This window comes from Alnus glutinosa, chromosome 2 (assembly GCF_958979055.1).
Source record: "Alnus glutinosa chromosome 2, dhAlnGlut1.1, whole genome shotgun sequence".
Lineage (NCBI taxonomy): Eukaryota > Viridiplantae > Streptophyta > Magnoliopsida > Fagales > Betulaceae > Alnus > Alnus glutinosa.
Genome location: NC_084887.1, coordinates 36,160,717 through 36,187,150, shown reverse-complemented (window position 1 = coordinate 36,187,150; position 26,434 = coordinate 36,160,717). Strand labels below are relative to the sequence as shown.

The window sequence follows — 26,434 nt, the reverse complement described above, 5'->3', positions numbered from 1 at the left end:
AGGAGGTTGTCTGCAAACAACATGATTTATGCAGGAATTATGTATTTTTAAAGAATTGATAATAAAATAATAATAAAAAAAGGCCAAATTGAGGGTGGCTTGGCTACCCCAATTTTAACTGAAGGGGTGACTCGATCACCGCCTAATTTTTACATAATAGTAATATGGAATATATAACACGTAACAGTCATTGATAGGTTTGATGTGGCATGTCGTTAAATTATTACATAGAACATGAATTGAATGATCAACTGCGTTTATCAGATGTCTATATGTACTATCTGTGATACTTTTTGAAACCTTTTGAGTCTGTATTATTTTATGTCAAACCACATATACTAATAAAGTATTTAATCCTATTTAAAATAACGTTAAAAATAAGAGGTCCAAGAATTGTGGGAAATATTGGGCTTATATGCTATAGATCATGATTTTACATGTCATCTCCGATCATCAGATGGTAAAAAATGTAATTAACCCAATTTACTAAAAAGAACACTTGGTATAAATTTATTTATTGTGAATTAAAAGGCTTATGCGTATAGGTCAGCACTTATGTATGCAAGACATTAAATTGACTACAACACTAAATATAATATTACCAAAAGCCTACCCCTTCTATGTTTATGATTTTTTTAAGGAAACTTTAGGATGACTTCTTGTTCTTCAAAGAGTTCCTCTCCGGACTTTACGGCGAGCTGTTTTCGCTTGCAGAATAAGGTTTTTGTTTTTTTTTTTTTTTTAATTTTTATTTTTAATATTCGCTTCCATAAAAGTCATGCGTTTGGATTTGCTTTCTAGAAAGTCTGCCGTTTGGCTGGCAGTGGCATTAGATTCTCTCGTTCTAGAATTCAATTTCAACCTGTTTGGACCGCTGGAAAGTTTAGCTTCTTCTCAGGATTTTCTGTCCTAGCCCTTGTTCCTTCTCATTACGCAAAAGCCTATCATTGACTGCTTGATCTTTTGACCTTATCATCTGTTTGGGTTTACAATTTCAAAATTTACGGTTTGAAAAAGTAATTTTTAAAAATACAATTAAGCGTTTAAAAAATTCGTAATTTAACTATTAAAATTATAAGTTAGTTTTTAAAATTCTGCATTCTTAAAAAAATATTTAATTGCTAACTATTCGAAAAAGCAATTTCATACGTTTTCAAATCTCAAATTCTAAAAAATACAATTTTCAAAAGAATAATTTTTTACAACTTTATTTAAAATGCACATTTTATTTATAAAATCCCAATTTTAAACGCTCTTTGCGAAAAAGCGGTTGTCGGCTTCAATTGGAAAGTAAAAAGTTATGCTTTTCTCGAAGATCAACCTCAACCGTCGGATGTATCTGATAAATATTATGTGTAATGATCTGAAAAGTCGGTATTTCCCTTTTGGAAGGGAAATAGTACGTCTGTTTAACGTTTAAAGACAATTAGGTATAAAACCATTACACCTTCCACACGAAGCTAATTAATAACTTTATAGGTCCATTAAATTTATATCTGTCTTGAAATTATATGTATTAATGAGATTAACAAACCGATGTTAATTTAAGGACGAATATTAATTTAATAATTTGGATTAAAAAATTTTATTCTCACTCAATTTTAAAGAAAACTTTATCTTCTATCAAAAAAAAAAAAAAAAAACTTTATCTTAATTTGAGATTTTTTTTTTCTTAACCCATATTCTTCACCTATCTCGATTATTATATAATGCAAATAAAATCAAGTTAAATATTATCAATTAAGTAAGCAACATTTACGTGGAATAGTATTTATTCCACAATATTATTCAATATATATATATCGCTCTTAGGAGTTAGCATATTAATATTGTGAAATAAAAATGTAATTTATAATAAAATTGGTTATTTTTTTAATTTAGTTTATTAAATTGATATTTATCGTTAAAGTACAAAATTTTTAAATTTAATAATTAGTTAGAATTGTCAGGTAAGAATACGAATAATTGTAAAATAAAAATATAATTTTTAATAAAATTCTAAAAGAATTTGCTTCAATATTGCAATTTAGAGTAAAAAAATTTGTGAAATTGTGTCTCTATTTCAGTATATTTTAATATTTTAAGAGATTCTATAAGACACGTGGGGACTCACCGCTTTTAACGTGAGAACGGAGTAAGAACTAGGAAGGCAACGAGAAGATGTTAATTGTCAACCATTTATATTTATTGTAGAAGATCCTGACCTTCTAGGTTCACGCGCCACCACTTACGCATCTCTCCTCCTTTTAACGTTCTTAATTATTCACTATCCACCCACCTCCCATATATATATATATATATGTACGTCGACCACATAAGTAACTCACCTCCTTAATTAATCTCCTTCAATCCCAAACAGTAAACGCAAAGAAACCCAACCATCACACGATTCACAGCTTCACCAAGACCCAGAAGCACAACAACAAGAAGAAGAGGAGGAATTACAAATGCAAGAAGATAATTGGGAACTGTCGGTCTGTCCCAGCTTCAGCAGCTACTCTTCCGATAAGCTCGCCGACATAGCCGCTAAAGTCGTTGATGGTGATGATGGTCGTCATCGGGGCGAGGAACTCGACGACGACTTCGAGTTCGTTTCGGTTTCTAGAGCCGACGACGACGTGGTGGTGGTCGATGGCCAGATCGGCCCGGTTTTTCCGGTATTCAATCGTGACTTATTAAGTAAAAGTTGGTTACAAGGCAACGAGGATCACGACGGACGGTCTCTTCGGGTTCCGCTAAAGAAGCTGTTCGTGGATGAACGCGATCCCACTACCTCGTTTTCGTCGTCGTCGTCGTCGTCTTCGTCGGAGGATGAAGAGGGGGAGGGCGAGCTGGAGGGTGTCCCGCCGGGAACATACTGCGTTTGGACCCCAAATAACAACAACTCTGCCAAAGCCTCACCCAGCCGATGCAAGAAGAGCAATTCCACCGGAACTAAAACCACTGGATCATCATCGTCCAAACGCTGGAGGCTCTCGAGCTTGCTTCGGAGGAGCAACAGCGAGGGCAAGAACGCGTTCGTGTTCTTGACTCCCAAGAAGGAAGAGATCAGACCCGAGAAGGCTGTTAATCGTGAGCCGGGCACGAAGGAAAAGAAGGTCAAAACGGTGTCGTCGGCGCACGAGGCGTTCTACACGAGGAACAGGGCGATGAGGGAGGGGGACAAGAGGCGGACATACTTGCCATACAGGCAGGACCTGGTCGGGTTCTGGGCTAACGTGGGTGCGCTGGGCAAGACCTTTCCTCCTTTCTAAGGTTTCTCGGATCTGATCGGTTTTGTTTGACCCACTTTTTTTTTTTTTTTGTTGGTTAATTACCAATTGTCATCAAGTTATAATTATTATTTTTAATATATATATATATATATATATATATATATATATATATATATATATATATATATATATATATAGGAAGTGTGAAGAAAAAAAAAAAAAGAGAGAGAGAGAAGAGGAAAAGTAAAGCTTTGGAAATGTGATTTTTACATGATCGTACGTGTACATTATTACTTTCCTTTTTACTAAAATTGCAGAAGATTTTGTCATGCACAGTGGTGTGGCTTTTAATTTTCTTTTAATTTTTTTTACTTACTTGACCGATTGAATTCCACTAAAAAATACACTATGAAATTCTGTTATTTGCCTAAACAATTATATACAACTTAATTAAGTTTCATATTGAAATATATATCATAATAATGAACAGTTAATATAATATAATTAGGCATAAATCCATTAACTTAAGCATTTAAATAGGTGGTGGTATCTTAATATATATGTTATATTATGATTTTACTATTAAGACTTTCTTAAAGAATAAATCTCCCTAATAATGGTATTAGAGCTGAATGTTCGGCATGCCAGAATGTAATCGATGTGAACACTAAACACGAGAGAGAGAAATTATTAAGTATATATATGATTACAAATTCCATTCACCCCATATAAATATAAAAGGTTTATACAGATACTCAAATGCATTTGCAAGCAATGCCTTTTTTTTATTTTTTTTTATTTTTAACTCCAAGCCCTCATTAAAAAAACAAGTCATTTCATGCAAATTTTATAAATCAATGTGACTGTAACAATCTATTTATTTTTCGAATTAGTCATTCGTAAATGTTAGGGGACTGTTGTACAAGATTATAATGTGAAATTGGGAAATTCTACTTGAATACATAGAGAGATCGCAATCGCTCAGGGCTGAACAGAAATTTCTTATCTGAAATAGCTAAAATATAAACGAGAAGATAAAACTGATTTTAATAAAGGCCGACCTTAATTTTTAAACCTAAAAATAGGTATGTAGCCGTGTCCCCCTTAGTCTATATGTAGTTCTGCCCTAGAGACATTGAATTAACAATTAAGGCTATTTTATTTCATATAGAGGGAAAAAGAAAAAGAAAAAGAAAGAAGGCACCAACTATTACAGTATTAGTAAACTTAATTGGTTATGTTAAGACCTTATTGATGCAAGCCTTACAAGTATTAAATTATCAATTATCTTAAAACTTGAATTTCACAAAAAAGAGAGAGTAAATTTAACATGGTAATAAAGCATAAGTTATGACATTTTTAAGACTCATCTTCTTAATTTACTCTCAGTGGTGACATTCGAATCACTTATTTTTGTCTTATATATATATATATATATGGGCTCCCAAATATTTGAAAAAGAACATCTGGTGGGTGTGTATTGGCCGCCAGAAAATTAGGGAGACTAGAGGCAATCATAGTATTTGATGGTGGGATAGGCCATGGAAGCCACTGAAAGAAAGGGGCATGGAAAACTTGTAGGAAAAGAAATCGAAGGCAAATTAAAGCTAGGTCTAGTGCCAAAAGAAATTGCAAATTGATGGGGAATGCGAAAGGAAATATAATAATTGCGTTATTGATTTACGTTTGAGGAAAGTAGCTATATATGAACGCACTCAAATACGCCAATCAAAAAAGTTTTATGAATCTCTTTCTACACCGAAAAGCTGTTTAACTATGTTTTATGTGAAAGAGAGAGGCTAGCATGGGGCTCGGGCGGCGTTAATTTCTAGAAATAGTACAATTCTCATGTTTAATACTACCATAGCAAACCAAATGCCAATTTCCAACCTAATTTATGACCATTCATGCTGCCGTCTTACTCCATCTTTAGTTACCTTCAGCTTTACTATCATTGACCACCTCTCTGATAATTTATGATTCAATTCTGGCCACTACCCGACCCATCTCCGACTAGTCCTAGCCATTGTTTGGCCCATAATTGATAGCCACCATTCAGTTATTATTGTCGGCCTAGCTTGTCATTGGCTACTGTCTAACCTAGCTGTCCTTTAACCATTGTCTGTTGGGTGTCATCCACTGCATACCTCCAGCATCTTCTCTTGTCGATGTACCAAATCAATGTCTGACCACCGCTTCACGCGGCCGGCCGAGTTAGTTTGAGTCAAGTCAACCACCTAAAAAAATGTATTATTATTATTATTATTTAAATTTTCACTTTGAGTTTGGGTTTGAGTTTGCGGGGGTTAAAATACATGATATTTAATTTATATACTTGCAGTCTAATTGCATTGATTACATTTATTAGCCTACTTCATCTATCTCATTTTCTTTTCTTTGTAGGCTTGTAGCTATGATTAAAATAATAAAAAAAAACCCTTGAAAAATCATGAACAAATAGAGCGAATCATATTTGAACAGTTGGGTACTTGGGTTTTTAGCAATTCTATAGTTTTCATTAATAATGTCGAAATTTACATCTGGGAGGAATATTCAATATTGTGGCCATTGTGTTGACAGGAGGAAGCTATGTGTCAGAATAAGCAAGGCTTGAATCATGTGAAAATGGTTGGGGGCCGGCCTTCCTCTTCCTGGATTCAACATTTTGCTTAAACTGGACGGACCACTAATTGCTGCCTACCAACTCAGTTCTCTATAGAAAAGACAAACAAAATGGTGGGCCATCAGTCATAATTTTGCCTCCGACCACATTTCTTCATCAAATTGACCACTTGTCCAATTATTCTGCTAATTTCATGTTACCATTAAACTCCACTGAAAGGAAACAAAACTAGGTTGCTCCATTCTTTCTTACCTCTTCAGACTATGGGAAGTGAAAGATTTAATTGAATATATATATATATATATATATATGCTTCCCAGGGCAAATTGCCACGAGATAGTGGGTATTGTTAAATTAAAAGCATAAGCAAAATAAAATGGATTTTAATGATGCATAAATTCACACGACCAAATTCACAGCAAGAAACCACTCGAAGTTAACGAGAGAATTAGTTCATAGGCTTATCGAGGTCACCCGACGAGAGATACTTTTAATATCTAAGTCAACGAAATGATATTACTGAAAATGTATTTCACGTGTTGGATCTCTCACTTATTGAGATAAAATTTGAGCTTAGAATATTAATTACTTGCACCATATCAACCACATCTAGGTTGAGCTCGGCCCAAAGTTTTAAAATAATTATACGATGATAACAATAATCAATTTCGAATTAAAAAAAAAAAAAGAAGAAGAAGTTGAAAAAGACAATATGAGTGATGAAATGAACTCTGTTGGGGAAATTAATTCCCTCCCCTTTGTTCATAATAAAAGAAATAAGGTTTAATGAAATTGGGCTATGGAATTAATCAACCGGAATCCGGGATCCATAATCTGGTGCCAATAAAAAAGTGATTGTTACCAAGAAGAAGGACAAAAGTATTAATGATAAGAGATTACTTCATTTATTAAAATCTTGAGGATTTGTTGCTTCCTGTCATTGGCCTTAGAAAACATGTACAGCTGGGAGCAAATGATTTAATCTTCGACTTCGACTTATTCTCGAAAATAAGGCTGAAAATTAAAGTGATGTCGGATCTTCACTTCCAAAGCGGTTTATTTGGAAAAGCATTAAATGAGAAGATTTAGAATATCCGACAGCCATAAATGAGGGTACAGAAGTGCACGTGACATATAAGGAAAGCATTTATTGAGGTAAAGAGAGGACTAAAGAAAAGAAAAATAGTATCCTTTTACAATTGTTATCTAATTTGATCGCTAGAGGAGGCGTCGCGGGTACAACTCCGGTATACCTTTGTTTTGCAAATTTGGAGTGGGAGATGAGGATCGAAGATTTCAATTTGAGTTCTAATCTCGGTTCAACAATTCAGTTACCAGTTGACACGTCATTAGCCAAAATCTGACTTCAACAAACTCCTAATAGAACTCCTATTATATAAAGGAATAAAATAAAAAAGAAAAAGAAAGAGAAGTAGTATTATATAAATAAATAAATAAAGTAGTATTATATAAAGGAAGTAGTGCTCTTTGGCCGTCTCATCGTTATGATGAGTGGGCATGAGGTAATGAAGCATATCAGCAGCACGTGATGTATGAGATTGTTTTTTGATCTGGAAGTGAGGATCATGCTTTTCAAACAATTACGCAACACGTTCATAAAGCCTTCCTTCTAGATGAGACGGCCTCCTCATAAAAATAATAAAAAAAAGAAAAAAGAAAAAAGAAAAAGAAACATGGAACAAATATCTAATTAGACATAAGAGAGAGAAACAAATATCTAACAAATATCTAATAGGTTGTCTTTCATTACTTCTAAACCTAGCGGGGAACCTAGCTAGCGAGAATAGAAAAAAGTATCTTTTTGTTAATGCTTTTTTAGGGAAGTTTTTTTTATTTAAAAAGGTATTTTAATGTAATGAGAATGTAAAAAGTAGAAAGGAGTATTTTATATTTTGAGTTATTTGTTAATATTTTTATTTTTTTAAAAACATAAAAAAAAAAAAAAAAAGAAGAACGTTTGTCTCCGGCCATCAAATCCCGTACAAAAAATGATGTTATGTGTAGCTATACAAAGGTCTCATGCCACATTTTACGTTAGACAAAATTTTCTTTCAAATTTGTCCGAAGTCCGTGTGATTTACATGTTTTATTAAATCTTGTGTGAATATGTTAAAAATCAAAATACATGTAAAAATCAAAATTTTCATTAAAAGATTTTGACAGATTTTTGTTTAATAGTCCGAATTAAAAGAAGTTCATTTATTTACTTTGGTTATTATATTTTGTCCATTAATGACTTGAAAAATATGCATTAATGATTTTTTTTTTTTTTTAATTTTTTAATTTTTTGCTTAAACAAAGAAATAAAGTCTTCGAAATCTATATGTTCTTTTCGACCAAAAACCAGTAAGAATCCGACACGTGGCATCTCAACTGCACTTGTTACTGGTTAATTAGACCGACAATTTATTTGTAACTACCATGACAAAAGATCTGGCGGGGACTCCTTCTTCTTCCCTTAACCAAGAGAACCTTTCCACGTGTCAGCGACTGTAAAGGAAAAAAAGCCATCGCGCAAGTGGGCCCCTTCATACAGATTCAGCCACGTGGACCTCGAATTCCTTAGCCAGTTACCCCAACTCCGTGGCTTCTCTTCTCTTCCTCACTCTTCGAAGAACCAGCTCGAACCTCTCTCTCCCAAATTCACACTCGAGCTTGGAGCAACGAATCCTTTACCCCAAAATGCCCTCTCTGCAAGCCCCTAGTTGCAGAGCTCTCCATCGTCCTCCAATGTCCTCCTCATTCTGGGGCAAAGATCTGTGCTCCTTCTCATCACAAAATAGAGCTCTCAGGCTGCTTGGTGCCAAGAAAGCGAGGTTTCGTTCCGATGGCGGAATCGGAACCGTCAGTTTCAAGGTTCTCGCAATGTCTGGTGGTTCTTCTCCTTCTCCGTTCAAGATGAATCTCAATGAGTACATGGTCACTCTCGAGAAACCGCTCGGTATCCGATTCGCGCTCTCCGTCGACGGCAAGATCTTCGTTCACGCTCTCAAGAGAGGGGTATTTCCGTGTTTCAATTTGTTAGAATAGTAATTAAACGATTAAATTCACCATTTCATATATCAGCTTAGTCTTTTGCGGGACTGGTGATTTTAACATGTTTTTGTTTTTTGAGTTGGTAGAGTAATGCAGAGAAGTCGAGGATAATCATGGTGGGTGACACTTTGAAGAAGGCTGGCGATTCGTCTGGCGGTGTGCTTATTGAGATCAAGGATTGTGGTGATACACAGTATGCGTATTTTTTCTTTTAATTTTTTAAATAAATTTACTTATTCATTTATTTTTGGTTAAAGCATCTATAGAATGGTTTTTAATTTTTATACTAGAGTTTGTTGATTCGTAATCGTAATTTACTTTGTGTGAATACGTGTTGATGTCGGTACTGGCATTATACAATGTGACCATTTCTTGATATTTATAGTAACTAGTAAGTAATATACTATATGGTCGGCCGGCTTCTAGGTGTGATACTAGGTTTTCTTGAGTGACTCCGGTGTCAAGGTGGCATATAATTGTTGGGTATACAGCTCTCACATTTAAGTCCCAGATCCTGTAGTAAGCACAAGAATGAGTGTTTGATATGACAAAGGCAGAATTTTAGTCCAAGGATGGCTGCACTGGACTGGGATTATTTTTGGGAGGGTAAACATTAATAAAATGACAAAAAATCCTATAAAATGAAAAAAAAAAAAAAAAAAGAAGCTTAAAGATTATTATTATTATTATTATTTTTTTAATTTTTTAATTTTTTGGAGGTCTTGAGTTCGTCCCCCGATATACATAACTTGGCCTAAGCCTATAGGCTTAAACTTTTGGTTAAGGTGGTTTGACTGGTGTCCTTGGAGAGTTTTATCTCCCCAAACCACTTTCTTTGTACTGTACATAGGACCATGCAAGAAAGTGCCCTAGAGCCTGCAGTAAGGGTTTGGTTGCTGGGAGTTGGGCTAGTCTGTTAACTCATTGAAACTGAAAGACCGGGTTTTGACCCCAATGCACACAAACATGCAATTATGCAGAAAAATAGAGTGAAAATACTGCAGCAGTAAAATAAAGATAAACCACAAAGTATCAATCATAATACAATTAACACAAGGATTTTGTTGGCAAAGTGGAAACCCTTTGAGCACCTCAAAGGGAAAACCATGCTGGTGCAGCCAAATCTAGGAAACCAATCACTAACAACGATTCAAGTACAAGCATGGTAAACTACAACTTTAGGGTTTCTTCACGATATTCAGTAATGTCTGGCTGATAGTCTTGCTGACGGAGCTCTTGGTTAGGATTCTGGAAGTCTCCTGTAACCCATAGTGTCTGGACGTCTAGCTAGCAGTGCTCTCGAGTAGGCTTTGGAATTCCCCTAGAATGCATCTCGTCAGAGCGCTTGTTGACAAAGCTAGCCAACACCAATTCAAAATCCTGCAATTCCAAATCCTAACTTTTACACCAAAACATTCTTACTTATCAAAAAAAAAAAAAAAAAATCTTTTACACCAAAACACTTGGGTGTTTAAAAAGTCACAACCCATGTTTTGATCACCGAAATAGGCCAATACTAAAATCCTAACAGAAGCTACTCAATTCCATAAATCTTGGATTATATTATAGTTAGATTCAATGCTTGTTGAGGCATTATATGCTGCAGCAGTGCAGTATATTCTGTCTTTATCGTAGTTTGTGGATTAGCTTTCTATCATTGAGGAAAACTTCTTTGAAATTTACTTAACAAAGCAAATGGGTCCAAAATGAGTGATTATTACAAATTGTTCTGATGGGTAGTTTCTGGCTGAGCAAATTTTTCAAATTGGCAACATGGATTGTTTAATAGGTTTTTGGACATGCTATTGTTTGTGTCTAAAAAGTTTAATATTTGAGGCAAAATTATTGTGGGTGGCATAATGAATAACTGCTTTGGGCCGGATCTTTTTTCTGGCTAATATATTTATTTCTTTTCCGCTATAACTATGCATGTGTTTCAATCTCTACGTTAATCTTTATTTAATGAAAGGTTACTTAATGTGGTAATGGTCAAAGATATGTTCTGTTCATAAGTTTTTTTGTTTTTATTTTTCAGTCTTTGGTTTATTCAGGAAGATGCTGAAGGAGAAAACAGGAACTTTTAGCCTGGTCCTTGAGAGGCCTTACACTCCATATCCAATTCATCAACTACATCTTTCGGGTGATCTAGATATGCTATTTAATAGAGGTCGAGTTTCTGTTGCCAGTTGGAACAAGAGTATATTGGCATCGAATTTGCGAACATCTTCTGAAAGTAGTGGGAATTCTGGTTTTGTCATGTTTTCTTCAAAGTTTCTAACATCCCAAGGATGCAACATTTTGAATGATCAAAATGGACATATTCAATTGCAAACGCAGAAAAGTATTCATGCACAACTCATGAGTGAACTTGTTTGTATTTTTTCTGAAGAAGAGCCTGGAGATGGAGAATGGGCTCATGGACAATTCCCACTTGAAGAATATGTTAGGGCACTGGATCGTTCAAAAGGAGAGTTATACTATGATCACTCCCTTGGCATGCGCTATAGTAAGGTGTGATGTTCATCAATTTCCAAACTCTATAGTTTCATTATATTTAAGGACTGGATTGTATACAGTTTATGTGGTTAATTTGAGGATCTTGCTTCAGTTTTGTGCTTCCAAAGATAACTTCTAGTCTGTTAGTACAGCACTTATGTTACATTGTTAACTCTTTTGCTGTTTTTCATTTTGATAGATTACAGAGCAAATATATGTGGGATCATGTATTCAAACAGGAGCTGATGTGGAGACTCTGTCAAATGTTGCTGTGAGTGCCATCTTTTTTAGTCATACTTGTTGCTTGTTGATGGCATTTTGCAATTCTATCCTATTCTTTCGATTGTGAGTGCCTCACTGACGTAGACTTCTCTTAATATGTCCTATTTTTAAATATCTGATGGAAGGAGCAAGGGTTCATTAGGTCTGTTGCCTGCAATTAATTTGCATGTGCAGATAGTTGTCATAACACTAAATGCTCTTTGCAAGGTTTTTTTTTTTTTTTTTCATGCCTCTTATAGCGGCTTTCAAATTTCTGGTTCAGGGAGTGACTGCTGTTCTGAATTTCCAAAGTGGAATTGAAGCGGAAAATTGGGGAATCAATTCCAATTCAATCAATGAATCATGCCAAAGATTTAATATTCTCATGATTAACTATCCTATAAGGTAAACAAAGGTTCGATGATGTATCCTATATGTTAATAAAAGAAGTTTCACAAGCTAATGGGTACTGTTTCTGCCGTCAGTTTTATTATGTTGTGTGTGTGTTTTTTTGGTTTTCTGTAATCGTTGTGCTGAAGTTTAATTGGGAAGATAGTTGCTGAAGCTTTCTGGACTGGAGTCCTTGAGAATATTCTACATGGGCTTGTTTTTTTGGACTTTTTCTTCTTACGTGTAAATGATGCCAGAAATTTGATGCATTAACATGCATATGCTGCGTTTGAAAATTGAAAGGGGAATTGTTAATAGGTCTACTTTAGCTTTTACTTCTCTTAAGACTTACTAGCTGGATACTTACAAAAAAAAAAAAGACTTACTAGCTGGTTACTGTACAGTGAATTTGCCTTAGTTTTCTCAAATAGGTCTACTTTAGCTTTTACTTCACTTAAGACTTACTACTTGGTTACTGTACAGTGAATTTGCCTTGGTTTTCTTTTGCAGGGAAGGAGACTCTTTTGATATGAGGAAGAAGTTACCATTTTGTGTGGGGCTTCTATTACGCTTGTTAAAAAAGAACCACCGTGTTTTTGTTACTTGTACTACTGGTTTTGATCGATCTCCAGCTTCTGTGATTGCATACCTGCATTGGATGACAGATACTTCCCTTCATGCAGCTTACAATTTTGTCACCGGGTTGCATTCTTGTAGACCTGACAGGTTCTTCTTGCTAACACTCTTGCATGTCGGTACTTTACTTTGGCTATGCTAAGAGCATTGAATCATGATTTGCATGTTGACTTTAAAGATCCTTAGTTACAAATAACAATCTCAAGTATTCTGCCCATAATCCTTGTGTGGGCTATGACAGAAAAACTCCTATGTGACGTGATTGACTGGTAGCTAAGGTTCTTAGTCGTCATTAGTTATATGTTTATTATTTCAGAGAGCTTAATATATACATGGGCACGATAGCGTGTTTTAGCTCCTAAGATTTGTTTCGCAGTTAGATTTTCTTTCATTGAATGGAATCAAATAATTGGAGGATTTATTCACCGAAAATGGGAAGGGGGAACAAAAAAGAACAAATTAAGCTTTATAATCAGTATTAGGACAAATTGTCCATTTTAATTTGATTAATATTTCGGACAGAGAGAGAGAGAGAGAGATGCAGCGTGACGTAGTGAGAAGCCGAATCTACGAGCGCAATAGCTCACTACTCTTCCACAATCCAAGAAAAATCAAAGAATTGTAGGAAAATTGAAGAAAAATCATTCTGAGTGTTTCTTATTGAGAAAGTGAAAAATACAAGTTATGGTCAGCCATGCCGTCCTTATTGAGCTTAAATGGAAGTAAGGTCACAGCCCTGAAAACAAAGTACAAAACTTCCCTTATCAAGTTCGATCGATAGAACATTAAATTGGATTGATCGGACAAAAGATTGCATTTTAGCTTGATCGAACATCAATTAGACCTTGTTCACTTCGATCGATCGAACATCAATTGAACTATCGATCAAAGCTCTCGAGAATTTCTATAGAGAGAGAGAGAGGGAGGGAGGGAGGGTCTCTTGAATGATTTTTTATTGTTAACTCTTCCATTGTAAATTCAGAGCTTAGATGTACTATTCAAAGAGAGAGTTGCTTTAATAACTTGCCTATGAAAAAATAGAGTTGCTTTACTAACTTTAACTGAGGCGATGTTTAACTCTTCCAATTGTAAGTAAGTTAGCTACCACAGCAAGAGAGAAAAATATTTCATAGCTTAGATGTACTATTCAAATCAACTTGCAATCATGAAGAGTTATTTACGTTCATCTCTCTCTCTCTCTCTCTCACAAGTAAAATGGTCACCTGTAAAAGTAGTTGTGTAAAACTAATGGTAAATGAAAAGTTTAGGATCCAGAACCTAGGGATATGTTAATCTGTGTTTGTGTGTCTGCTTCATATATTTACAAAACATACATTGTTAATCTACAGGGTCCATTGTATGCACAAGTGCTTTTTTAAATTTTCATTCCCTTAACTTGACAAGCATCTAAAGAAAATCTTTATGCAGACCAGCAATTGCTTGGGCAACATGGGATCTTATAGCTATGGTGGAAAAAGGTATGCATGATGGTCCTGCTACCCATGCTGTGACCTTTGTGTGGAATGGGCAAGAGGTGAGTAACAACTTCAGTTTCATCTTCACTGTCTTCACTGTACTTTCGTTTTGATTTTTGATCACCTAAAATGAAGATGTCACAGTTTTTCTTTCTTGAAACTTAATTGACTAGAAGTAATTCTGTCAAAGAATAGAGCATCTAGTGTTTGGATAGTAATATCTGCTATAATTGATTTAGTTATGGAATACAAGTTTTTGATGGTGCTTCTTGTATGTCCACTTGTCTCTGCATTACAGGGAGAGGATGTAAATTTGGTTGGAGATTTTACTGGAAATTGGAAAGAACCAATTAAAGCAATCCACAAGGGTGGACCTAGATTTGAAGCAGAAGTTAGACTCTCACAAGGAAAGTAAGTGTCAAGGTTTCTGTACTATTTCTTAATTGTTAAAATGTAAGCTTTCTAATTAATCTGCCATACTGCGTCTTTGTTGATTTTACTGCTTTAAAAACTTTAAAAGTTCATGCACTTGTAGTTCCTATTTCTCGTAACTGTAGCATGTATCTAAGAAAGAAGCCGCGAATTGTATATGGTTTACTGGGACTCGAGTTTGTTGCAAATCTATATTGTTAACCGTAAAAAGGAGATATATTCATCTAATCCAAAATGGGACCTTGGTTGTGGCTCTTTTGTTCTGTGCATACTTGTTTTAGATAATTCTCCACTTATCTTTGTTAAGAATGTTATGAGATATATGTGATAGTAAAATTCTACAAGTTAGAGTCTCTATCATCATCATTAAGCAGAGTTGCGATTCATTAGAAAATCATTCAGTAATTCAAGTTCTACTCACACATACATATCTAACTGTTTAGAAAATCATGCAATAATTTAAGTTCTATTCCACACTCTGGAAGACACATACGTTTATGTATGTCTCTCTCTCTCTCTCTCTCTCTCTCTCTCTCTCTATATATATATATATATATATATATATATATAAACTTCTTTCTAAATGTGATTGTACTCACTGCCTGAAGGTACTACTACAAGTATATTATTAATGGGCAATGGAAACATTCAACAGCTTCACCAGCAGAAAGGGATGAAAGGGGGAATCTTAACAATGTAATTGTGATTGGTGATACTGCGAGCATCAGACCTACTGTCCATCAACAAAAGAAGGTTAGTACACTATGTCTTCTGACATTTTGCTTATATGAACTTGAAACGTATGGAACCCTCGTCTCTTCTGTTCACGGACTTTCAAATACCACAGATTCATCATATGGTCATAAAGGATTCTTCATGTTAAAAAAACACAATGAATGTTGATGTTATTAATTTTGGGGAAAGTATTCTTTGTTTCATCTCTTTATTAATGCTTATCACTTCTGGGGTTGTATCTTTGTTCTGATGTTGGCTTTCCTCTGTTGTTTTAGGATGTGAATGTAGTGAAGGTGATTGAGAGGCCTCTGACAGAAAATGAGCGCTTTATGCTGGCAAAAGCAGCTCGGTGTGTCGCATTCTCCGTCTGTCCAATCAGACTAGCTCCCAAGTAGTTTGAGCATATGATACCCTAACTGGAATAGCTGTTAATTACTTGATAATGCGGCATTTTCAACCAGCCCAGGTTGAGGAATCAATTATCAATTTTTTTTTTTTTTTTTGTACATACATCGACAAAGAAATTGCAACAAATAAAAATATAGGGCTGGACAACTAGCAAAGAGTTCTAAATTAATTTCATCAGTGGTGATAAACAAAACTTAAAAGGGAATGCATCAAATAAATGATGTGGTTAGGGGTGGGCATCGGTTCAGTAGGCGGTTAAGTCGGTTAACCGACTTTTGTCGGAATGCAGTCGGTGAATTTATTTCGGTTAAGCATTTAATAGGCGGTCGGTTAAGTTGATTAATAGGCGGTTGGTTAAGTCGGTTAAATCAATTAACATGAGTAAGGAAACAACATTGTTTTGATTTTTTTAAAGGAGAAAAAAAAAAAAAAAAAAAAAAAAAAAAAAAAAAAGAGAGAGAGGGAGAGAAAAAAAGATAAAATGTTTCGTTCTTAATAAAATGACGACGTTTCGTTTTATGTCGGTTAGGTTAATCGATCGGAATAAAATGCGGTTCGGTTCGGTTACCGATTAAAAGCGGTTCAGTTTGGTTGCCGCTTAAAAGACGGTTTAGTTTCTGAATCGGTTTTCGGAACAAAATTTTATACCGAGTATCAAATCGAAATTATTCGGTAAGCGATTAATGGTGGTTCGGTTTGGTTCGGTAAGCAGTCGATAGGTGGTAGGCGGATAATTTGTCCACCCCTAGATGTGGTCCTATATATTCTTGGTACGAAGACCAAGAAAAATGGTCGACAATTAAGGCGGTTTGGTAAGACGCACCACGAGTAGTGCAGCCTAGAGGCGCAAGAAGGGCTATAAATCTCGAAAGGTCCAATAATTCAATCTGTACCCCAGCAAAGAAACAATTGTAGTAACATACCTAAAGGTAAACCATTGCAACAAATAAGACATTGATGAGAGTCAAAACAAAGCCTACGGTGAAGATAGCTTTAATAGTCTGAAGGAAACTAGGAAAAAAAAAAAAGAAAAAAAAAAAAACTAAGGAACAAAACATTGGTTGCTGGTGTGGCGGAGGCAACTTGTTGGCGCGTAGTCTCATGCGCCAAAGATGGTTGTTAGGAGTATGCATAGCACCACAGGTGACCGGCGACAACTGTGAAAGGCGGTGGAAGCCATCGTGATGGCGACACAAGGTTGTCCACGCGTCGGCGCGTGGTGGCCAAATGGAGAAGCGGCTGATGGCAAAGTGGAGTGGAGGGAGCCTAGATCACGGTAGAGTGGCGTGTGTGGTGGTGAAGCTTCCTAAAGCGAATATATTTGATTTTGAAAAAATCAAATTCAAGAACTTCAAGAAGGGGGCGGATCCAAGGCTGAAAATGACATGTGGAGACTGAAATTGGATCATCCGTGGTGGAGGAGAAGCCAATGGAGATGTTGAACTAAGATATATCACTAAGGGCGATGGACAAGACCTCCAAATAGACAGTTTGAGCCTCAAAAGAGGCGAGAAAGGAAAGGGGAAGGAGGAGGAGGGGAATAAAGGAGGAGGAGGAGGAGGGAGTGGATTTCACTACCTTATCCTCAACATCTATGGGGAGAGGTTTAGGTGTCTTCAGGAGAGAAGAAAGCGATAGTTCTTGTAGTAATTCTTGAGTCCAACTTTCTGGTGTCTTTGAGTGGCCTGCACAATGCACACTTATAGAATATGAATTTTCATATCAAATTCATGGGAAAGATTTTGCTTGAGTGCGTTTGACACTGCGATCTTTGTAGACCAAAAGTGATATTTTTTTAAAAAAAAATCGCAGAAAATGTATCGTTAGAGAGCTTTTAAAAAAATTGCAAATTGCAAATGTAGAAAAATTGTTTTTTTATTTTTTTATTTTTTATTTTTTAATTCACATGCAATGTGGTGCAATTTAGTAACTTCCATTGTGTTTGGGCCTTGGGGTACTAGACAGGCCTTATGGGCCCTTTGTTGGTTGGGTAATTCAATTGTGTTTGGGTCCGAGAGGCCTTAAGGTAGATGGGCCCATCGGAGGGCCGGATAGGTACACCAGAAGCCGTTCTCTTAAGTGCTTGATGTTTGATGAGAGCTACATGGGAGAGAGGGTTCCCATTCCATAAAAATGACAATGAGATGACCACATGGTTAGGTTCTGCACATCACAAAATCCACGTGGCCCCCTTTTCACCGGTGAAATTAAGTGCATGGATAAAAGTTAAAGTTCAAACACACGGGGGGTGTGAAACATCCACATTACGCGCGCATAGGATAAGATGGTTAAGTTTTGATTACAAAACTAATACGTGAGTAAAAAATTTAACCAACAAAATTTGACAAGTAAATTTAATTATTTACTGAGTGACTGACGTGGTAAATGGTAATTAATTAGTGCAAAGTGAATTAGTAGCTCTAGTAAAGTTCCTGAATTTAACACAATGCGAAAAGTAAAATTGTATAGCACTGACCGACATTTAATTTGTAACATTATTGGTTTTACAGGGTCAATGTTATTGTTATGTAACCAAAAAACAATTAATGTTAACAAAAATTAATATTAAAAATGAGAACAGAATGTTGACATTCTCCTTGCAAGTTGCAAAAAATGCCGACATTATTGCTCGGCCAAACTTAGAAAACCAACGTTAATTCCAAAACACAACCACCCATATATGCATCCTCCTCATTAGTCCCTTACTCTCTTGGGTCTTCTTGTGAGCCCGTGAAACGACATTGTTTCTCGAGAGAAAGATGACCAAAAAGCTTCTCTCCCATGGAAAATGGCTGTTTTTGATTTCAGTGCTGCTTTTCTTGATCATATCGTACCGGTTTGCATCAACTTCTCTCTCTCTCTCTCTCTCTCTCTCTCAAGGCACATACTCCGGGCATGGAATAAGATTCTCTCAATTTGAAGTAACTAGGAAAGAGTTATTTCTTCATTAGGATTTAATATTGTTATATCTAACGATGTAAATGATGCTGCGAAAGTGATCATAAATATGCATGTTGGCAAGATCGATATTCAAAACATTTAAATAATGTGGTATCATTTTCATGTTAGATATTGCAACAATATTAAATCCTGATCACAAAATGGTTCATTTCCATTTCAAGTGAAATGGAGAGAATCTTTGCCCCGCACGCATACATGTGGTTTATAGGTGCTGCTGTGCATACATACATATTCATTCAATTGTGTTTGATTTTTTTTGGTAAGTATTTGTAAATCTAGCTAGCTCACCTATGCTGAGAAATTACTTGTTTGAATTCTAGCTACAGGAATTTGGAGAGGGAATGAGAGAGGGGTGTGGGGCTCGGGTGCTCCAAGTAACGGGCCTTGTACCTTAGGCTACCCGAAGTACTCGGATCCCAACTCATCTGTCATTCTTTACCCAAATTCTATAAAATCCTGACAAAGAATTAAGGGGATTCTCATCCCACTAGTGTTAGGCACCCTAGGGATAAGGATTCACAATAATTGGCCGTTCAAATTGCTAGCAATTTGGGCAATTAATGTGAAAAAACCCATATGAGATCTACCTACCCAAATAAATGGCCGAGCAATTAACCCATAATTTATTTAGGCATGTTGGTTTCATGTGAGCTCTAAATTTTATTTTGTTACATCTAACGGTGCACATATATAGTACTGTCACGTCATTTAAAATTTTTAAATGACGTGAAACAATATATTCATTATGTAACAATATATACACAATTAAATCTAGCTATAAAATATAATATGAACTATGAAATGAATCATCTCCTAACTAGTCCTAGCAACAAGGTGGTATGGTCCACAAACAATTGTAATTCATCAACAACAACACTATATATGCCATTGCCGGCGTAGACAAACTTGTTTACGAACTCAAAAGGTTAATTTTGAGAAATTGTTTTTAAGAAAGAAATATGAAGGAAACTTTGAAGCACTGCCCTAATTAATACACTTGAGGCCTTCGCTATCCTTAGATCCACAATACCACAAGAACCATGCTTTAAGGATAGGGCCTTATCTCTATGATCCATCACCCATTGAGTCTGCCCATATAAGCCATTCGATTTCACCTAAGGATAGCGAATGCCTCAAGTTGATTTGTCTTGTACTACTTCTTCCTTTAATTTTGGTAAACAACACCATTTTTTTTAAAAAAAAAATTAAAAAAAATTATTTGCAGCAATATCCAAATTCTTACCCTGACCTTTAATGTCGACCCACAAGAGCTAATTGATGCTTATTGGGAATTAGTTTAAAAAGTAATTAACATTACATTATTTGTGAAAATAGTGGAGCTAGAGTGACTTAGGCTATAAATTAGTTAATTGGATAATATATGGAACATAATGTAGGTCAATGTTTAAAACTAGTTTCAAGAAGATATGGAGCATAATGGAAATGGAGAGTTTATGGAAAAGTTGTTTTTCTAGCTCAAAGCAAAGGAAGGAGGGGGGAAGGAGTTTTAAGGGGTTTTGCTGACACGTTAATGCCTTCCAAATAAATGATTAAATTTATAATTACTAATTAGCTTAAGCTTTTCATATACATAAGTGATGATTTAATTAGTGCATGCATGTTACGATCTTTTCTAATAGTACTCATGTGAATTCATCAGAAAACCAATTAAGGATATATATATATATGTAGCCATAAAAATAGAATGCATCTATATCATTTGTACAGCATTAAAAGGAATGAAATGTATCTAACCCATGTATATATATATATATATATATATATATATATATATTACATTATGCGCGCATGCATGTAGATGTTTTGTAATGAAGGGATCTTTCAGCTTGAACAGGACAAGCGGGCAACAGGAATGGCTTATGTTCCATCCTTATCTGAGAGGAGCCAATAGCCTTTGGAAAGGCCACAACGCTACAACAGTCGTTGATCATGAATGCATGGTCCAACATATACACTAATGTTAATTGTGACACGTACGCATGCATATGATCATGAATCTGGGAAGGGAAGGCCCATGACATGGCCATTCTGTTCCATCTCGTGCGTCCAAACCTCATCTACAAAGGCTAGAAGCTCTTGTTTACTGGGCTTTCGCTTTCGTTATCTGGGGTACGTGGAGTGGAGCTATCTATATTTATGGTATAAATCTACCGAGCACAAGGGCATTGTGCGCCATGTCGACTGCTTCGATCAACGGTTGGTGCCTTTCGTCAACCTCTGGAGCCCAGACTTGTGTGAGGAAAGCTACATTGCGTCCCTGTGTGTTCGCTAGGCTTAACTCTTCGCCATCTCCTCCTTCCCTCATCCAGAACAAGCCTGTTTTCGCTGCCCCTGCTCCCATCATCACCCCTACTTGGGTACCTCTCTTCCTCTCTCTCTCTCTCTCTCGCTCGCCATTGCACGTGGGCATGCATGTGTGTTGTTAAAAAAACACAACTGATCATATATCGTACGTACGTGCATGTTTTTTGTTGTACGTGGCCAGCAAAAATCTCACACCCTCGAGGTGTAGTGTTGTTCTATAAGTTAAAATAATGCTATTCTTTTTACACTTATATATTTCTCAGATCTTATGTCTATTTTATTCTGGTTGATGTGATGTGTTTTAAGTTTTTTTTAAGTGACTGATGAACATGAAAAGTCTCTTAAAATATGTGGTGTAAAAAATAAATTACTCACTTTTCCATTAATTATGCTCAATATATAACTTGATTAGGTGTAGGCTAAACGAGTGTTAAATTAATTTTAAATAAAAGCGAAGAAAATGTCTCGTTTTTTATTTTAAAAAATGACCGTTTGAAAATGAGGAAATATCCATATTTTTGCGCAACAAGCAAGTGCCTGCCGGTGCCTTTTAAAAAACGCATGATTTTAAAGATACGTTTTAAACTACATTTTTACCAAACGCTTAACTCTATTTTTAAAAATCACATTTTTATTAATTAACTGCATTTTAAAATCACTAATGTTTTAAAACGCATATTTTAAAATCGCTATCTGAAACCGATAGTAGCTAGCTACCAAGAATATATATGGTCCCGACGTTGCCCACTTGACCGGGATCTCCACGGTTTTTATACGCATATTTTGTCACTTGACATATGTGTGGCGGTGGTTGTTCATGTGAGAATAAATGTTGTCTAGCTCCACATAATAAACGGCTCCCTTTTTTTTTTTTTTTTCTTTTTTTCTTTTTTTTTGTTAAAGAAAATAAGTAATAAATGTACGTGTTCTTGAAAAGAGCCGTTGGTTGCGGAAAATTCTTACAGAAATGGTCAGTTCAAATGCAATAATACCTCGCCGGCCAAAACAAACTTTTTCCTCTCGATCCGTTCCATTGCTACCACTCAGTTTCCCTTTCATTTCGTTTTTCGGTTGAATAAATACACATGCACCATGATCACTTGAATTTAGAACATTAATCTTTTTCTTTAGTTTCCTCCAAACGAAGAGAAATTGTATAAGAGTTGAAAAATATATAGGTACTCAAAACTAGTTTATATATATAAATATATATTGCATGAACCATATATTTTTCTTTTTTCAAGTTGTTAAATATTAAAGCTATAGCAGTATATATTAATTTGTCACTGAAACATTATAGGTAAATTTTAAGGAGGTTAGTTGTCCACTTTTGTCATAATCACATGATATGCTATCCTTTATTTATTTTTGGGTGGCATTAATTTGCAGAGAGAAGACATGGGGAAGGACTCGTACGAGGACGCTATTGAGGCTCTCAAGAAACTTCTCAGGTAACTCCTTCGATCGACATGTACTGAATCTAAAAGTTTTCTAATAATAATTATCTTACTGATCTTTTCTATGCATCTTTGCTTTTTGAGTTGGATGCAGTGAGAAGGGGGACTTGAAAGCTGTTGCTGCTGCAAAAGTGGAGCAGATAACGGCAGAGTTACAAACTCCAAATTCCGACGCCAAATTTAACCCTGTTGAGAGGATCAAAACCGGTTTCATTCACTTCAAGAGAGAGAAATTCGAGTCAGTAATCTCGATCTTTTTCATACTTCACTTTTCTCTAACGCTCTCGAATTCTCCATCAGATGTTCAAAAGTTTAAACTTTCTTTTAACAACCGAGACTGGAAGTATATATATAATATTGCAGAATCTCCACTCTAACATCATATTAATTAAACTTTAATCATTTCTGTTAATATTAATTCTAACGCTCTATTAATTTGCTTTTGTAAAACTCTTTGCAGCAAGAACCCGGCTTTGTACGGTGAGCTGGCCAAAGGACAAAGTCCCAAGGCAATGATCTTTCTTCTTGTTCTTTCTAGATTTGTCTTCTTTTTGTAGGCAGCATGGGCCATGTGGTACTTTTACATTCTTTTTGGGGGTTATATATGTTTGGTACAACTACTGGCTGCTTTTTTCTTAGATTCTTCAATGGGAAGTTAATTACATTAATTAATTAATATGAATTTTCTATATATGTTGTAGTTTATGGTGTTTGCATGCTCTGATTCCCGGGTCTGCCCATCACATGTGTTGGATTTCCAACCAGGAGAGGCTTTTGTGGTCCGCAACGTTGCTAACTTTGTTCCACCCTATGATAAGGTACGGTCGTCCCATATATACAAGCCTTATCTTTACATGTATTTTTAATTTTTGTTTGTATTTTTAACCCAGCCAGCATGTATTACATGCATTTATTTTAGGATATATGTCAGTTTAATAGAATTAATGCATTTTAGACGTATGCGAGTTTAATAGATTGAATCTAAAAAAATTTCTCAAGCCAAATTTGAGAAAAATTTATCTTAATTACTTTTATCTGTCTTGAACTATTTCTTTCTATATTTTTTTTAACCTGTTTTTGACCAAAAATTTCCAACTCTGAAATGGGACTTTGCGGTTTTCTGTGCTGCAACAGACAAGGTACTCTGGAACTGGGGCTGCGATTGAATATGCAGTTTTGCATCTCAAGGTAAGCCCACACATTGGTAACCTATATACATTGCTTTTGCTTATATTCTCTCTCTCTCTCTCTTATATATTTGGTTGTTGGTGTCCAAAAATTATATCCAACATTTTTTTTAAAAATAAAAAATAAAATAAAAATTAAGATCTCATTTGACTCTATTTAGGGTCATAAATGAATTGAGTTGTTCGTAAACAATTCAAGCTTGATTTATATAAATTTGACTCGAGTTCGATTCATTTGTGCTTGAACAAAAATTTAGGCTCTCTTACTAAACGAGCAAAACTAAATTCGATTCGACTCAAATAAGTTCGTAACTTTATTTTTATTATTTTTTATAGTATTGTTTTTAAATTTATAGTGAGAGCATCTTAAGTATTTTAAAAAAAATGAAAAATAAATTATTTTCCTAATGTCATAGATATAGCTTAAAGTCATGTGATTATTGTGGGTCTTGGTATAAATATGTATGTATACTATAAAAATACTTATATAATCTCGAGATTGAATTATTTAAAATTGTAACTAAAGTTATAAGATAATGGTGAAATTTTTTATATATTATATATTACAATACAAAGTTGGGGAAGTTAACTTTTATAAGTTTATCTAATTAATTTGAATGGTAAAATCACAACGCTAATTAAGTAACTTATGGTTGACATGGATTTACAAGAAAGTATAATCAATTACGATATATACTTTATATAAGGAATAAATAAGTTATTTGAGTTGCTCATCAACAAGCTTAAGTCCAAAAAATAAATGAATCGAATTTGAAAAAAAATAATCTAGGTTAGTAATAAGCTTGAGCTCAACTCATGCAAAAAATAAAATAAAATGAACCAAACTTGAACATTAATCAATACTCGAATTAACTTCGTTCGGGCCTTAAATCAATTCTTATAGGGATAAGACTTGCCATTTGAGGTTTTCATTGGCAACATTAGCACATATATCTCATATATGATAGTTGAACGGTTAAAACCCAGATCTTGGTAGGATCAAATACGTCAACATTTAATTTAATTTATTTTTTTTAAAAAAAAAAATTAATAGTTTATTTGGTAATCAATATCCGCAGGTGGAAAACATTGTGGTGATTGGGCACAGCGCTTGTGGTGGAATTAAGGGGCTGATATCCATCCCAGAAGATGGATCCACCTCTACGTAAGGCCTTTGCTTTTATTCATCATGTTCACTCTTCATTACCATTCATAAATTCCACTTTAAAGATCCCATTGCATGCCTATTTGCTCAAAACAAACAGAGCAGAGTATGCAGATCAGGATTTTGCAAAAGTCCTGCATCTGATTCTACCCCAATTTAGCCTGGCTGATTTAGTGTATAATCTAAAAAAAATTCATATTCAAAGTGGGGAATTTTGATTGGTTAAGAATTGGGATGTGCAGTGATTTCATAGAAGATTGGGTCAAAATTGGTTTGCCTGCGAAGGCCAAGGTGAAAGCAGAGTTTAGCAATGCAAGTGTCCCAGAACTATGCGGACATTGCGAAAAGGTAAAAACACCCTTGCTTCCCCAGCTTCTTTGCCACATGTTTAATGCCTTTCTATCTTATGCCTGACAAGTGAAGAATCATAACATAAACCATCAAATACTGTTACTGTTCTTGTGTTTTCATATGTTGAATTTTAGTTGTTTTTTTTTCCTGTCTCATGGAGTTAATATTTCTTACCAAATATACATGTTTGAATGGTGGGTGATACAGGAAGCAGTGAATTTATCCATTGGAAACCTGCTAACCTATCCATTTGTAAGAGAAGGGTTGGTGAAGAAAACTCTGGCATTGAAGGGTGGTTACTACGACTTTGTTAAAGGAGGCTTTGAGCTCTGGGGGCTTGAGTTTGGTCTTTCTCCATCTCTCTCCGTATGAACATCAACCATTATCAGTGACCTCATCTTGGTTCCCTTTACTACTTTTTCTACCTACAATGTACTCTCTTATTGGCTTGCTGATGATGAGTTCATTAGTAGTTTGCATAACCATTATTAGAGACAAGTATTTGTAAGAGAAGTGCACAATAAACTTCCTTTTCTATAATAAAGAATAAGCATTTTTTTTTTCTTTTGGTCTTTGTTTCTTTGTTAGGTAAAAGATGTGGCCACGATACTGCATTGGAAGCTCTAGGGCATGCTTAGAGGTCATTCCTGCAAGAGATGAGGCTCTTCTTCATATATTATTTATATAATAACTTAATTGAGAGCTGGGTTATGTAGACAAGCCTCTTTCATTGACTTGACTGAAATTTCATTGTTCATCTCATGTTCCTTGACGTATTCCTAGCTTCTTAAGTATCCGGCCTTCCAAAATAATTGAAAAGATAATAAGATGTAGAAACAAACATATACAAAGACTATGATTTAATGAGAAAAACCATAAAACCTTATCACCACTAATAAATAGGTTTTGATATGGGGGAGCTAAGTGCTTTGATTCATGGGGCTTTTAAACATCCCTATTAATGACACTTATCTCAATATATTAGAACACAAAAAAAAAAAAAAATAAATAAAAATTGGCCCCTAATAACCAGATTATCAGCAATTTATAATATTTATACATAGGAGCAAAAGAGATTGAGATTGAGATAAGTGGCAATGCTTTTGAACTAAATATATTTCTCAAGATGACAAACATGGGCAAATAGAAAGTCCATCAATGGTGCTTGCCTTTTTTTTTAGCTCATCGTGTGTCCTTATAACAATCAAATACTTGGGGGGGAAGAAGAGAAAGAAAATTTCATTCAGTAGTATACGAGAA

General features: G+C 35.1%; 3 protein-coding genes across 5 annotated transcripts; all 3 read left to right on the top strand.

Annotated features, from left to right (window-relative positions):
• The first annotated feature begins 2,298 nt into the window (after nucleotides 1–2,298).
• Nucleotides 2,299–3,544, top strand: LOC133859846 (uncharacterized). The gene has a single exon (XM_062295394.1). It carries the CDS (start codon nucleotides 2,448–2,450, stop codon nucleotides 3,252–3,254), a length of 807 nt encoding a protein of 268 aa, XP_062151378.1. The 5' UTR covers nucleotides 2,299–2,447; the 3' UTR covers nucleotides 3,255–3,544.
• A 4,905-nt stretch (nucleotides 3,545–8,449) lies between these two features.
• LOC133859844 (phosphoglucan phosphatase LSF1, chloroplastic) lies at nucleotides 8,450–15,814 on the top strand. Of its 3 annotated transcripts, XM_062295392.1 has the most exons (11): nucleotides 8,450–8,859; nucleotides 8,982–9,088; nucleotides 10,947–11,062; nucleotides 11,288–11,406; nucleotides 11,591–11,662; nucleotides 11,936–12,057; nucleotides 12,553–12,768; nucleotides 14,107–14,212; nucleotides 14,452–14,564; nucleotides 15,194–15,338; nucleotides 15,596–15,814. In XM_062295392.1, the coding sequence occupies exons 1-11, from the start codon at nucleotides 8,542–8,544 to the stop codon at nucleotides 15,713–15,715; spliced, it is 1,554 nt and encodes a 517-aa protein (XP_062151376.1). In that variant the 5' UTR covers nucleotides 8,450–8,541; the 3' UTR covers nucleotides 15,716–15,814. The 3 variants fall into 3 exon arrangements, with proteins under 3 accessions (XP_062151376.1, XP_062151375.1, XP_062151377.1); XM_062295391.1 differs by having other exon boundaries at nucleotides 10,947–11,406; XM_062295393.1 differs by lacking the exon at nucleotides 8,450–8,859 and having other exon boundaries at nucleotides 8,976–9,088; nucleotides 10,931–11,406.
• Nucleotides 15,815–20,868: 5,054 nt separating this feature from the next.
• LOC133859843 (carbonic anhydrase 2) lies at nucleotides 20,869–25,950 on the top strand. Its single transcript, XM_062295390.1, has 10 exons — nucleotides 20,869–21,067; nucleotides 22,404–22,465; nucleotides 22,566–22,709; nucleotides 22,932–22,980; nucleotides 23,173–23,289; nucleotides 23,606–23,659; nucleotides 24,738–24,823; nucleotides 25,066–25,171; nucleotides 25,382–25,540; nucleotides 25,763–25,950. Exons 1-10 carry the CDS (start codon nucleotides 20,885–20,887, stop codon nucleotides 25,799–25,801), a joined length of 999 nt encoding a protein of 332 aa, XP_062151374.1. The 5' UTR covers nucleotides 20,869–20,884; the 3' UTR covers nucleotides 25,802–25,950.
• Nucleotides 25,951–26,434: the final 484 nt, after the last annotated feature.

Bases quoted from the DNA above. Each gene is read 5' to 3' on its own strand.
- LOC133859846 (XM_062295394.1), top strand. From the start codon at position 2,448: ATGCAAGAAGATAATTGGGAACTGTCGGTCTGTCCCAGCTTCAGCAGC.
- LOC133859844 (XM_062295391.1), top strand. From the start codon at position 8,542: ATGCCCTCTCTGCAAGCCCCTAGTTGCAGAGCTCTCCATCGTCCTCCA. The intron at 14,565-15,193 runs GTAAGTGTCAAG...CACTGCCTGAAG, and splicing joins GTTAGACTCTCACAAGGAAA to GTACTACTACAAGTATATTA. The intron at 15,339-15,595 runs GTTAGTACACTA...CTGTTGTTTTAG, and splicing joins CTGTCCATCAACAAAAGAAG to GATGTGAATGTAGTGAAGGT.
- LOC133859843 (XM_062295390.1), top strand. From the start codon at position 20,885: ATGTCGACTGCTTCGATCAACGGTTGGTGCCTTTCGTCAACCTCTGGA. The intron at 22,981-23,172 runs GCAATGATCTTT...TATATGTTGTAG, and splicing joins CCAAAGGACAAAGTCCCAAG to TTTATGGTGTTTGCATGCTC. The intron at 24,824-25,065 runs GTAAGGCCTTTG...TGGGATGTGCAG, and splicing joins GAAGATGGATCCACCTCTAC to TGATTTCATAGAAGATTGGG.